The following is a 14,544-nucleotide window of genomic DNA, read 5'->3' on the forward strand; positions in this document are numbered from 1 at the left end:
CGGCCGAGTGGCCGGAGAGCGGGCCTGGGCGGAGGCGACGGGCGCCGGGGCGAGTGAGGCCGGGAGGGTGCTGGCGCCCGGGCCTGGTGCTGGGGGTAGGCCCGGGGCGAGCCGGAACCCAGGAGCGGGTGGGCTGGCGGAGCAGGACTTGCGGCGCTGGGAGCCGACCCTGAGCTCGACCCGCGTGGGGAGAGCCGAGCTCAGGGGGCGTCAGAGCCGGAGGCGGAGGAGTGAAGTCAGGGCTGAGTGGGCGGAAGAGAGCCTGGGCAAAGGTGAGGCCCAGAAGTGGGAATTGAGAGAGGGAGGGGCACCCGAGGGAGCGCGTTGGAGTGGACACACTTGGGACGGGACACATTTTCAAAATGTCAGGCTGTTGCATTTTGTCCAGTTCCTCTTAACTCGGTCTTTCTTTTGGCGGCAGTCCTAAGCCCTCCCACTGACCCACCTCATCGCATTACCTGATACCCTCAGGTCCAGGTGGTGCCTGATTTCCTCTTTGTCCAACCCCGGGATTCCTGCTCTTTGTGGCTGCTGCTTTTAACTAGAAATGCTGTCACACAGGTGAAGGTGTCTGTCCACTTAGTCAACTACGCAGATTCTCTGTAATGACTCCTGTCTCATTTGTTTCAAAAAGCCTTGAGTCTGGGTACAATGTTTGTCTTCTTAAGGGCAAAGAGGTTGGGAGGAAGGGAAGAGAACCTCTAAGGCTTGGTGCAACTCCAAAAATGAAATGACACTTGATTCTTTTATTTTCTTAACAGGCATGGCCACTTATCACCCAGTAGGACACATGCAACTGCCCCGGGCTGATGCCATTCGTTCCCGACTCATTGATACTTTCTCTCTCCTTGAGCATCTGCACGGCTTGAGCCAAGCTGTGCCACGGCACACTATTCGAGAGATACTTGGTCAGCAGCCTGTTTCTTCACTAGGATGAATTTAAGACTCCCATCCACACCCTCCAAAGAGTAGGAAGCAGAGAGGCAATTTTAAGGGTAGAAATTTCAGGGGAGATTGGTTTGGTTGCTAGTTTGGAAGTTACACCAAACTTGATAAATCAAAGGCTTTATAAATAAAACTCTGGATCCAGGAGATGGAACCCGTGCCGCTCACTTTTAGGCCTAGGGTAACTATTAGCCCTGGCTGACTTGGAAGTTTCTACCAAAGACACTTAAAACTTTGAGGGTTGAACCTGCAGCCTTTATTCTGGGCATGGACAGTGTTGGTCATAAGCAATAGGTGAGCTCGTACTCCAAAATAGTATTAGTTGCTGTGTGAAGGAGCAGCAAGGTAAGCCCCTGCACTAGGGGACCCATTATGTAACCAGTGTTCCTGCCCCCAATCCTACCTGCTCCTGATACTCCCAAAGGCTTCTTTTTATATTTATCCACTGTCCCTTTTTTTTAATTTTTGGTGTAGATCCTTCCTGTCAGAAGAAACTTATGTTGGGAGATCAACACCAGCTTGTGCGCTTCTCCATAAAGCCTCGTCATGTAGAACGGATTACACATGCCCAGAGACTGATGAGCACCCTTCGAGTGCGCTGCAGCGAGAGTCCACCGCTTTCCTTGTGGGCTGGTTGGGTCCTTGAGTGTATCCTTTCATGCCACTCATTTTTATCCCATGGCTTTACGGTCTCTCTTGCTTCATCATCTGCCTATTGACTTATTTTTCCCTTCCCAAACTCCATTTTCTTCTCATTCTCACCGGTTCTGTTCTTGACCTAATTATGTCACCTGCCTAAACCAAAAAGAACTCCACTCTATGTTTTCTTAAGAGAAAACAGGTCCTCTCTTCAGAAACTTTATCATCTTCCTCATCTTTCTGAATACAATTGTACTGATGGTTGAAATAGGTGAGAACTCACATTGAATGAAAGGGTGGGAGTCATTTTTCCTTTTAAGTTGATCATTTTACACATTTGAATGTTATTTGAATTGTGATAGGGACAATTATATTAAGTCTCTTGGAGTAGGATTTGTGCAACTGCTAAGACCTAGAAACATTTGAAGGGCTCTCAAGTGTAGTAGATAGAAGGTAGTGTAGACACTTAGAGGTGGGGTGTAGTAGTCTCACAAGGAATTGGAGACGGGAAGACCAGTTGCATTTCTTGTGTTAGTCTAATTTGAATGAATCTTTTCTAATAGAGATATCGGTACCTATCAGCAAGTGATCCAACATTTATATTTTTACAAATATGTTTAGAAAGATTAAGTACAAATAAGAAAACTCACAATGTATGTAAAGTTACAACTAAGATATTAGATGAGCCAAAAATGACTTAAAGAGTAGATGACTCTAAAACCAATCATAAATTTTACAATTTTTTTTTTTGCGGTATGCGGGCCTCTCACTGTTGTGGCCTCTCCCATTGCGGAGCACAGGCTTCGGACGCGCAGGCCCAGCGGCCATGGCTTACGGGCCCAGCCGCTCCGTGGCATGCGGGATCCTCCCGGACCGGGGCACGAACCGGTATCCCCTGCATCGGCAGGCGGACTCTCAACCACTGCGCCACCAGGGAAGCCCTAAAACCAATCATAAATTTTATGAAATGTATTAAAAGCAAAAGAATGTTTGGAGAATCAATGACCTCATTTGATTATCATCTCAAACTGCTCAGAAAGGACAGTAGAAGTACTCACTTCCATGTTTCATCCTCACTATTTTGGGGAAGTTTCCCACTTTAAAAATAGTCTTTTGGACTTCCCTGGTGGCGCAGTGGTTAAAAATCCGCCTGCCAGTGCAGGAGACTATGGGTTCAAACCCTGGTCCGGGAAGATCCCACATGCCACGGAGCAACTAAGCCTGTGCACCACAACGACTGAGCCTGCGCTCTAGAGCCCTAAGAGAAGCCCGTGCACCGCAACAAAGAGTAGCCCCCACTCACCGCAACTAGAGAAAGCCCGCGCAGCAACGAAGACCCAACACAGCCAAAAAATAAATAATAAAAATAAAAAGTAAATTTTAAAAAATAGTCTTTTAGGGGCTTCCCTGGTGGCGCAATGGTTGAGAGTCCGCCTGCCAATGCAGGAGACACGGGTTCGTGTCCCGGTCCGGGAAGATCCCACGTGCCGCGGAGCGACTGGGCCCGTGGGCCATGGCCGCTAAGCCTGCGCGTCCGGAGCCTGTGCTCCGCAACGGGAGAGGCCACAGCAGTGAGAGGCCCGCGTACCGCAAAAAAAAAAAAAAAAAAAGATAAAAAAAAAAAAAAAATAGTCTTTTAATGGAATCAGGGCAAAGGCATTTAAATACACAACAGTATTTGGTGTCATTGACCAACTGCGGTATGCTATATGCTTTGAACTGTTTTATTTCCTCCGCACAGTGATGAGAGTTTTAAATTAAGTCACCCACATTTCCTATTTCTTGTTGATAATGATAATTGGCAAGTATTTGCCCTGTGGGATTAGAGATATAGATTTCAGCCTTGGAATGAAGTAAATAACAGTAAATATATGGGATTCACTGGATCTAACAGACAAATCAAAATAGAATAGCACTAACCATTCTTTTTGGTAAAACAGCTGAATATGAAACATGATCACTGTGCCAGAGGATAGGTGGATTGCCTGAATGGGAATCACCTGGCAAGCTCATGAAAATTGTATCTTATTAAGTACATTCTCATGGTAGAAAGGCAGGAGGGATTTTGCAAAGGGATATAATTTGTGGCAGATTTCTTTGAATAGACTAATTCGTGTGGTAAACATTAAGACTTTGTTTAGACTTTTAAAAAGCAATTTTCCAGATCATAAAGAATGCTGTTATAGATAAGGAACAAACAGTTCTCTAGATCAAAGCTCCCCATTCTTTTTCATCTTATGATTTTGTTTCCCAAAAAAACATATATAACCTTGAAAACCTCCATAGTAATTTTAATCATTTTATTTTATCACATTTTTTCTGTGATATGGAGAAGCAAGTTGAAGTAAAAATGATAATTTAGACTAACATGTTGTTAAATATTATATTTTAGTGTTTATTATTATATAATTTTAATAATCATAAAATGTAAGCAAATTTTTACTTTTGCCATTTTATAAGTGATCATGCGTTTTTTAAAGAAAATATATGATTTGTCTACAAATGAATTTTTAAGTGACATTATATATTAAGTTCGGTTTGGGGATCAAATATATTTAATTTATGGTTTTTTTTTGTCTGTGTCAAGTGGCTTGCAGGATCTTAGTTGCCTGACCAGGGATTGAACCTGGGCCCATGGCAGTGAAAGCACCGAGTCCGAACCACTGGACCCTGGACCCGAACCAATTCCCTATGTATTATATTTCTAAATTTTCTGTTTCTTTTAAAAAGTTTAGATATAATGTATATTATTTTTAGGTTTACAACATTGTGTATTGTATGTTAAATACATGTTATATGTTAAAGTGTAGGTGGAAATTTAATTATGTGTTTGGGCATAAAAAAATAGAAAAAAAATCTTCTTCCACAATGATATTGGTAATTCTACTTTGCACTTTAAACATCAATGGGCTTATTTTTATAATTTTCATATTTTGTTTCTAAATGGTGAGAAGGTGAGAAAAGAAAAAAGATTTGGCTCATTTGCAAGCCCTTCTCTGAAAATAACACATTGTGAGTGTGAATAGTTCTTATTTCCAACAAAAAACTGAGTACAACATTATTATAATTTAAACACTGATTTTTGAGGTTCTAGAGATATCTTTTTTTTTTTTTTTTTTTTTTTTTGCGGTATGTGAGCCTCTCACTGATGTGACCTCTCCCGTTGCGGAGCACAGGCTCCGGACGCGCAGGCCTAGCGGCCATGGCTCACGGGCCCAGCTGCTCCACGGCATGTGGGATCTTCCCGGACCGGGACACGAACCCGTGTCCCCTGCATCGGCAGGCGGACTCTCAACCACTGTGCCACCAGGGAAGCCCTAGAGATATCTTGATGTGCCATATAAAATTTTCTATCAGATGAATGCAATTTATAGAATCTGATGAAGAATTGTCTTGAGATAAACTTGCAGAATTATTCTTTTGCTCTTCATTAAGTTGTATTTCAACATCAGTGTTCCTTACTTCATTAATGTAATTAGCCAAAACATTGCTAAAAGCAATAACAATTTAAAACTGTAAGTGTCAAAATCTACACAGCCATTTGTGTTGTTCAGGGTGATTGAGTATTCTCTTGTCTCTATTAACTGCCAGGCATATCAGTCATAGTGCATTTGGAGGCTCTCAGATTGTTCTGTTTCAAAGAGAAAATTTTATTTAGCTTTTAAACCTATTTTGATCTCAGTGCTTTTTTTACAGCATGATATACATCTATTAAATGTATGGAAGAGGTGAAGAGGGTTGAAAGATGAAGGCAAATGAGTTAATGAATTGAAGTCAGCAAATAATTAGGTTCTAGAGAGAAAGTATAGGATTCAATTTGCTTTGCAGAATAAAATCAATTTTAGGCAGAGTAGAAAGGGGAAGCTTTAAAAGTAACAAAAAAACCAAGTAATTTCTTATTATAACCTAATATGCCCCATGAATCTGGCTTCTTGTTCCTAGATATGTTATAAAACACCTTCCATATCATGGCCCTACATTTGCATTCTTTTCTCAAGGCCTATTGCTTCTTCATGAAGTTTGGTACCAGGGTAACAGAACAGACAGGGTTGGTGGTCATTAAGAGAGCAATCCTTTGGTGGCTCTCTGACCCCAGAGTGGGAAGGCAGTAACTTGCAGCTGTTAACACGTACCAGTACCAGAGGAGATGAGTTGTAGCTATTTTTCATGTTCGATTCTATCCTCCTCTGAATTTCACAGGCTGAAGCAACAACGGCATTAAGAGAAACTCAAAAGAAAAATGGCATAGCAGTGGGCACAACTGTGGTTTTTAACAGTTGCTGATCATTCTCTATCATTCAGCTTCCTGCTTCTTTACCCTTTACTCATCCTTTGCTCTATTCTCACAGAATTGCTCGAATCCTCAAATACCCAACTGTGGCCACTGAAGCTGACTCTGGAGGTGGCAGCTTGGTTCATCTTGCTTGTTTTCATCTTGGAGATCCTTCTTATGTGGCTATCCAGCTTTTTCCTCTTCTGGAAGAATGCCTGGAATGTCTTTGACTTTGTTGTCACCATATTGGTAAGGATAGATATCCTGAAGATTAGTTTACTGGGCTGAAAAATGTGCCTACGTGAATCAAAGACAAGAAAAGTTAAGATACTTAGAGCACAGGAAGAAACAAATAGAAATGTATCTAACCTCCTTATTTTGATTTTTTTCTTCTCTAAAAGTCAGGCATGGTAGGAGTTGTTGGTATTAGGAGCAAGGAAGAATCTGATCACAACATTAACCCCAGCAATAACATCTACCAGTTACTAACCACTTACTAAATGTCAGAAACTATCCTTTTTTTCATGCATTTCTTAAAATTTGAGCTCCACAACAACCCAATGAGTTAAGCACTGTATTTATCCCCTTTTAATGTCTGAGCAAGTTGAAGTGCAGGGTTTAAGTAATTTCTTATAGAAAGGCTGAATAGGAAACAGTCCCCAGAGAATGCTTTTCAAAGGATAATGACCAAGGAACTATGACAATGAAGAGATAAAGAAGGGGCAACTGTGCGTGGGTGCTTTGGGGTATATTTTACTCATGATCTGTGTGTTTCCTACAGTCCCTGATTCCTGAGGTTGTGGTGCTGGTAGGGGTAACAAGCCATTCCGTATGGCTCCAGTTGCTGAGGATCTGCCGGGTGCTAAGGTCTCTTAAACTCTTTGCACGATTCCGTCAAGTTCGAGTCATTATTTTGGCCCTGGTCAGGGCACTCAAGGTGATTTGACTGCTGCAGCTGTATCAAGTGGGCAAGGTGGATAAACATGGGGGTTTAACATGAAACAGTCTGGGTGGATGAAAGAAGGCAATGAAAGACCCTGTGAAATGTTGTCGATGCGAAAGGGCTAGGGACAGGCTGCTGTGTTCTAGAGATGACTGGGCTCAGGCTAGAAGTGGGGGTTTGGTGGGGGATTTCCAGGGTGGGTCTGACTAGGCTGTAGGTGGAGATCAGCCTAGTCTGGCCCAGCTCTGACTCAAGGTCATGGCCTCTAGAGCATGACCTTCCTCTTGATGTTGCTGCTCATCTTCTTCTACATTTTTGCCGTGGCTGGTGTCTACTTCTTCGAGAATTACACCCGTTCAACTCGCCAGGACCTGGAGTATCACATGTTCTTCTCGTAGGCAGGACTGGGGGAAGCCTGGGTTGGGGGAGAGAGTTTGGGCATGAGACTGGGAAGCTAGTCCAAAGTACAGTAATACAAAAAGTATAATATATTGTAAAAAACGGGAATAGAGCACAGTAAGGAGAGGTAAAGAGAAAGCAGAGGAATAGTGAGTGGTATTAGCTCCAATTTTGAGGATAGGTCAGGTATTCCTGGTTTGCTTTGGGTTTTGCAAATTCAAACTTACCCTCACCTTTAAATAGCAGTATACTCCAGGGGTTAAGCCCTGGTTTCTGTCTCAGTTACCTCTTTTGAAAAATGGTATTAAAAGTGGTACTACTTCATAAGAGTGTAGGGATAAATGAGGTAATTCATTTAAGCATTTAGCACAGCATTTCACACATTGTAAGTGATCAGTAAGTGTTACTATGACCTCAAACATGGTCACTGGTTTTACCCCAGTCTCTTAAATGTAGAGATTACACATGCACATACTTAAATTCTTTCAAAAGTAAAATCCTGATAAGCTTTTTGTCTAGAGGACACTGATTACTAGTAGAAAGTCAATTTGGATTTAGAGGAGACAGTGTTATTTGTGAATTGGAATCCAATCTTGTCAGCACCTCTCAGGTCTCTATCTTAGACTAACAGGTAGTTTTGTAAGAGTATTGACTTGGGGAAGTCCTAGAATTCATTCTGTTCAGGCTCTGATGTTTTCAGTAATATGTATATTGAGGGATAAGAAGGAAAATTTAGATATCTTCCTGAGACCTTTTGTGATATATTCATTATCATTCATTATTTGGAATCACATGTTTATGTCACATATCTGTCCATTTACTTGACTGTCAGTTCATGCCAGCAAACTAAGTAGGCACGATGTTTGCTGAATTTGTGACTTTCCGTTAGGCGAAGTCCATAGAACAGTGGAGAATGAACTTAGAAAAAAATGATGTGTAATTGGTGATTCAATTTTTAAACATTCAGTTAATACCTACGTATTGAACACCTACTGTGCCCCAGGCACTGATGGAATGGTGAGAGCTATTCATAGATTATTCATGATAAAGGAAAACCTAATAAAACAATCTTAAACCGAAGAAAGATTAGGTAAAAAATTGAGTATGGTAGAAAAGGGGCTAAAGTCAGAGCAAACTACAAAGAAATGCTCTTACGTTGCTTTGAGAGTAAGAATGATAGTGTTTCTTAGAGAATTAGCTCTCTCTGTCTATACACACACCTCCTTTTTCTTTAGGGACCTGCTGAATTCTGTAGTGACAGTGTTCATTCTCTTTACTATGGATCATTGGTATGCACTGCTTCAGGATACCTGGAAGGTGCCTGAAGTCAGCCGTATCTTCAGCAGCATCTATGTCATCCTCTGGTTGTTACTTGGTTCCATTATCTTTCGAAACATCATAGTAGCCATGATGGGTAAGCATAGAAGAGGTGAAACTTGGTGAAAGGGGTGTTTGGGAAGAAATTAGAGCGAAAGCTAGGATTGGTGAATTACGGAGAGAGAGAACCTGATGTAACAGGAAGGTGCGGGGCCTGGAATGGATATTTCACTTGGTTTCTCCCCACCCAAGCCCTCTCCCCATGTCTAGTCACCACCATCTCCCAACTCCTAATGGCCCTTTGGGGCAGTTACTAACTTCCAGAATATCAGAAATGAGCTGAACGAGGAGATGACACACCTGGAGGTTCAGCACAAAGCCGACATATTCAAGCGTCAGATTATCCAGAGGTCTGCTTCCCCATTTTCAAACCCAGCTTTAGTTCTTGAGGGTGCCCTGATCTCATTCTCTGTTTCCGCTCCTTGGCTGCAGTGCCATTTTCCCCTTTGTGACAGATTTGCCTCAGAGTTAAAATTCCCCAGCTCTAAAATATTGCCTGATTCTTTATCCACTGTCAGGGCTTCCCCACTCTTTTTCACTTCTTTACTACAACTTATTCTCCTCACTTGATGATCAGAATTCTTTTTTCCTTACTACACTCCTGCTTCAGTGTAACTCTCTTCACTCTTTTGTGTTTTTTGCTTTGCAGGAGACAAAACCTAATCCCCGAGGCACAGAGGTCAAGCGTTAGCAAAATGGATGCCAGGTTAGGAGTGTATATGGGAAGTGGGATGGACACACATGAAGGAGGAAAGGGTAGGAAACCAAAGGTGAAGATTGGCTTTGAGAGAGAATTCATTCATTCAATATTTATTGTAGTGGGTTGAATGGTGGCCTCCAAAAAGATATGTCCACGTTCTAATTCCCGGAACCTGTGAACATGACCTTATTTGGAAAAAGGGTCTTTGCAGATGCAGTTAAATTAAGGATCTTGAGATGTGATCATTCTGGATTATCCAGGTGGGCCATAAATCCAGTGACAAGGGTCACTGGATTTAAGAGACAGGAGAGAAGACATAGACATAGAGAATAGGAGAAGCTGTCAAGATAGAGATAGAGATTGGAGTGATGCAACCACAAGCCAAAGGAAGCCAGTGGATGCAAGGCAACTGCCAGAAGCAAGAAGCAAGGAACCTTCTCCCTTTGAGATTCCAAAGGGAGTATGACCCTGTTGACACATTGATTTCAGACTTCCGTCTTCCAAAATTGTGAGAGAATAAATTTCTGTTGTTTTAAGCTACCAAGTTTGTGGTAATTTCCTACAGCAGCCACAGGAAACTAATAAAAGTACCTTCCGCGAAACATGTTATTCAAGACCCTGAGTGTTCAGCAGTGGACAAGAGAGCAGAAAGAGAAATAAGAAATCCATCAACAAATAATTATTGAATTCTTATTAGTTGCTCAGAGTATATCAGTGAACAAAATAAATAATAATGCCTGTTCTCATGGAGCTTATATACTAGTAGGAGGAAAGAGACGGTAAACAATAATCATATTAATAAGAAAATTAGCACATTAAAATATAAGCCTTGAATATAAAAAGAATGTATATATGTGTGTATAACTGAGACACTTTGCTATAAGCAGAAATTAACACAACATTGTAACTCAACTATACTTCAATAAAAAACAAATTTAAAAATAGGATAAGCATTATAAAAAAGTAAAAAGTAGAACAGGTTAAGGGGGATTGGAGTATAAGAAGGGGGTTGCATATGGGTTGTACTTTTTTTTTTTAAAGGGCTTCAAATGCTTGCCATTTATTTATTTATGGCTGTGTTGGGTCTTCATTTATGTGCGAGGGCTTTATCTAGTTGTGGCAAGCGGGGGCCACTCACTATCGTGGCCTCTCTTGTTGCGGAGCACAGGCTCCAAACGCGCAGGCTCAGTAGTTGTGGCTCATGGGCCTAGTTGCTCTGCAGCATGTGGGATCTTCCCAGACCAGGGCTCGAACCCGTGTCCCCTGCATTAGCAGGCAGATTCTCAACCACTGCGCCACCAGGGAAGCCCTGGGTTGTAATTTTAAACAAGGTAGTCAGGGTGGCCTCTGAAAAGGTAACATTTGAGCAAAGACTTGGAGGAGGTCAGGGGATTACTATGTGGATATCTATGGGAAGAGTATTATAGGCAGAGGGAACAGCTAGTACAAAGGTCCTAAAACAGAAGCATGCCTGGTGTGTTTGAGAAATAGCAAGGAAGCTACTGTGACTGAAGCAGAGTAAGTAGGGGGGGAGAATGATAGGAGATGAGGTCAGAGAGGTAATGGGGACCTGATCCTGTAGGGCTGTGGGGACCACTGTGAGGACTTAGGCTTTGATTTTGGGTGAAATGGGGAACATAGCAGAACAGTGACATGCAGTGACTTACACTTAAGAAGGATTAGTCTGCTTGCTGTGTTGATGATAAACTGAGGGAAGAATAAAATAAGCAGAGAGATGAGTTAGGAGGCTATGCTGCTATACAGGCAAGAGGCGTTGATGGCTCAGACCAGAGTGGTACTAGTGAGAAAAGATATTTTGAAGGTAGAGTCAACAGGCTTTCTTTTTTTTTTTATTAATTATTTATTTTATTTTATTTTTTTTATTTTTGGCTGTGTTGGGTCTCCATTGCTGTGTGCGGGCTTTCTCTAGTTGGGGTGATCCGGAGCTACTCTTCGTTGCGGTGTGCGGGCTTCTCATTGTCATGGCTTCTCTTGTTGCAGAGCACGGGCTCTAGGCGCACAGGCTTCAGTAGTTGTGGCACGTGGGCTCAGTAGTTGTGGCTTGCAGGCTCTAGAGCTCAGGCTCCGTAGTTGTGGCACATGGGCTTAGTTGCTCCACGGCATGTGGGATCTTCCCGGGCCAGGGCTTGAACCCGTGTCCCTTGCATTGGCAGGCGGATTCTTAACCACTGTGCCACCAGGGAAGCCCTCAACAGGCTTTCCTGATGGATTGGATGTGGGGTATGAGAGAAGAATTAAGGATGAAAGTTCTGACCCAAGCAACTGGAAGGGTTGATTAGCTGAGATGGGGCGGGCTGTGGGTGGAAGAGGTTTGGTGGGCAAAGAGTTCAGTTTTGATTGAATTTGAGATGTCCTTAGACATTCAAGTGGTGCTAAGTGAGTAAAAGTTGTATATACAAGTCTGGATTAAGGAGCGAGGTCTGGACAAGAGGCTTAAATTTGCATCTGGTAGGCATTTGAACTCAGCAGATGAGATCACCAAAGGAGCAACTGTAGATGGAGAAGATATAAAGAGCTGAGCCCAAGTTCCCTCTAATATTAAGAGATGGAATCGAGGGGGCAGAGGCTATAGTTGTGGTGTAATAGGCATAGGGCCAAGGGGTGGGGGGCTAAAACTTTGCAAAATAAGGTGGGGTGTGGAACGTGGAAGCCCGAGTAAGATTGAGCACAGACGTTATGTGGTGAGGGGCACTAATAGGGGTACATGACACGGGATAATTTAGGTTGAATGTGCTTAGATTTTGGGAGCAGTTTGGCCTTCATTGCCTTAACTCCTAGCTTTAGGCCAGGGCCAGAATCAGAATAACGAAAGAACCAGCCGTATTGTGTAAATGTATTTGAAGCAATAAAATTTTGCCTTTCACTTACAGAGATGCCAATCAACAATGGGAATCTTTGGACTTAACAGAAGCTTCTAAAGAAGAGTCCAAACACAGTGCCACTAAAGAGAGTTCAAGAGCATCTAAGTCAAAAACAAAGAAGTCCTTGTCAAAAGTGAAGAAGTCTGCATCTTCCTCTTCCTCCTCATCTTCATCTTCCTACTGTTCCTCTTCTTCTGGCTCCAGATATTATGACCCTATTGGTAAGCCGAGGGTTTCTCCCAGTTGAATTCAGACTCCTCTTCTCCATGAGACATCCCATTCTTAATAGGAGCTCTCCCACTATGCACATTTCCTGATTTTCTCCACCAGTCCGATTTTCTGGCCTTGGTTACTTTCTTCACGCTTCTTCATTTCCCCTGTGCTTCTGCTGCACTTTGGGAAAGTATGGTTGTGGCTCTCTTTGTTTATTGTAGAAGTGGTGTCTTGGTGATACATACTTTTCTCTCTCTCTTTGCTATATCTTCTTTCATCCCTGCTTTCTCCTCGCCTGCCCCCATAGAGTTTATCAGCTTTTATCCAACTTCCACGAATCTAGATATGTTTTTGAGAAGCATTTCTCCCTCCAGGTCAGTTGGACTGGGAGACTCATGTGCACCAGAATCTGCCTGGGCTAATGGATATGGATCAGGATGAACGTGTTGTTTGGCCTAGGGATTCACTCTTCCGATATTTTGAGTTGCTAGAAAAGCTGCAGTATAACCTAGAGGAGCGTAAGCAGTTGCAAGAGTTTGCAGGTATGGCTTTAGGGCAGCCATGGAGACCAGGAGTTAAGTCCATTGGAGTAGCATATATAACTGGGGAGAAGAAGGGTGTTTGCTATTTTGGCCTCAGCCTCTGAATTTCCACCTCACACCTAAAAAAGGCAAATTCACGGTTTAGTATGTCACATTCTGGGCATATGTCCAGATTTCTTCTAACCTAGTGAGGACCTGGCAACCCTGCTTCTCTGGTAGGGGACACCTAAATCCTGTTAGGTCTGAGAGCTTATTTCACAAGAGAAGAGTATCCAGTTTCAGCTGCTGGAAATTAGGATAAGGTGGGCTCTCACTCTCTTTGGGCAGCCTGCCCCCCCCTTTTTTTTTTTTTTTTTTTTTTTTTTTGCGGTACGCGGGCCTCTCACTGTTGTGGCCTCTCCCGTTGCGGAGCACAGGCTCCGGACGCGCAGGCTCAGCGGCCATGGCTCACGGGCCCAGCCGCTCCGCAGCATGTGGGATCCTCCCGGACCGGGGCACGAACCCGTGTCCCCTGCATCGGCAGGCAGACTCTCAACCACTGCCACCAGGGAAGCCCCAGCCTGCCCCCTTTTGTACATGTTTCTTCTCTTTGAAGGTCACCTTTCAGACCTCAACAGTAAGGGCCTCAGGCTCAAGTTCAATAGCTATGGGGATTAGACAGTCAGCAGAAAGCCCACAAGTGCCCACTGTCCTCAAGAGGTTTATGAATTACAGATTCCTCTTCCTTTCAGTCCCTTCTAGAGTCAAGCCTATGCAGAGAAAATATGTGATCAAAATAGTAAAGTTTAGGACTTCCCTGGTGGTCCAGTGGTTAAGAAACCGCCTTCCAATGCAGGGGACGCAGGTTTGATCCCTGGTCGGGGAGCTAAGATTCCACATGCCATGGGGCAACTAAGCCCATGCGCCGCAACTACTGAGCACGCGTGCCACAGCTAGAGAAGCCAGCGCGCCTCAACGAAGATCCTGTGTGCCGCAACTAAGACCCGACACAGCCAAATAAATAAATAAATGTTTAAAAAAAATAGTAAAGTTGGGACTTCCTGGTGGTGCAGAGGTTAAGAATCTGCCTGCCAATGCAGGGGACATGGGTTCGAGCCCTGTTCCAAGAAAATCCCACATGCTGCAGAGGAACTAAGCCCGTGCGCCACAACTACTGAGCCTGTGCTCTAGAGCCCATGAGCCACAACTACTGAGACCGTGTGCCACAACTACTGAAGCCTGCGCACCTAGAGCCCGTGCTCTGCAACAAGAGAAACCACCACAATGAGAAGCCCGCGCACCACAACGAAGAGTAGCCCCCGCTCGCCGCAACTAGAGAAAGCCTTTGCGCAGCAATGAAGACTCAACACAGCCAAAAATAAAATAAATAAATTTTTAAAAATTCTCTAAAAAAAAAATAGTAAAGTTTAAGCTGAGAACTACCTGCTCAAAATTATTTTCCCTAAATTTCTCATTTGAGATTTCACCACCTAGAGATTAATTTGGATCAATGAGTTTTCCCTCTAAAATTACAAAAGTTAGGGGCAATTTTTTTTTAACAATTTAATGTGGATTAGTGTTATCCTCCTAATACCTAGCTGAAGTCAACCCCAAGTGAAAATATCAATGGGGGAAGAGGAATGTGTGTGTGG

At 43.2% G+C, this 14,544-nt stretch overlaps 1 protein-coding gene across 10 annotated transcripts in view; it reads left to right on the plus strand.

Annotated features, from left to right (window-relative positions):
- The first annotated feature begins 59 nt into the window (after positions 1–59).
- The window catches only part of STRC (stereocilin), a 37,818-nt gene continuing 23,333 nt past the window's right edge, over positions 60–14,544 (plus strand). For 7 of the 10 annotated variants that reach the window (XM_032623796.1, XM_032623801.1, XM_032623804.1 and 4 more), the window contains exons 1-2: positions 6,801–9,282; positions 12,168–12,379. In XM_032623796.1, the coding sequence (XP_032479687.1) occupies positions 12,368–12,379 (12 nt within the window). In that variant the 5' untranslated portion in view covers positions 6,801–9,282; positions 12,168–12,367. Of the gene's footprint in view, positions 273–1,419; positions 1,579–6,800; positions 9,283–12,167; positions 12,380–14,544 lie in introns of those variants that run through there. The other 3 variants (XM_032623799.1, XM_032623797.1, XM_032623798.1) reach the window with 3 other exon arrangements.

This window comes from Phocoena sinus, chromosome 2 (assembly GCF_008692025.1).
Source record: "Phocoena sinus isolate mPhoSin1 chromosome 2, mPhoSin1.pri, whole genome shotgun sequence".
NCBI classification, from domain to species: Eukaryota; Metazoa; Chordata; class Mammalia; order Artiodactyla; family Phocoenidae; genus Phocoena; species Phocoena sinus.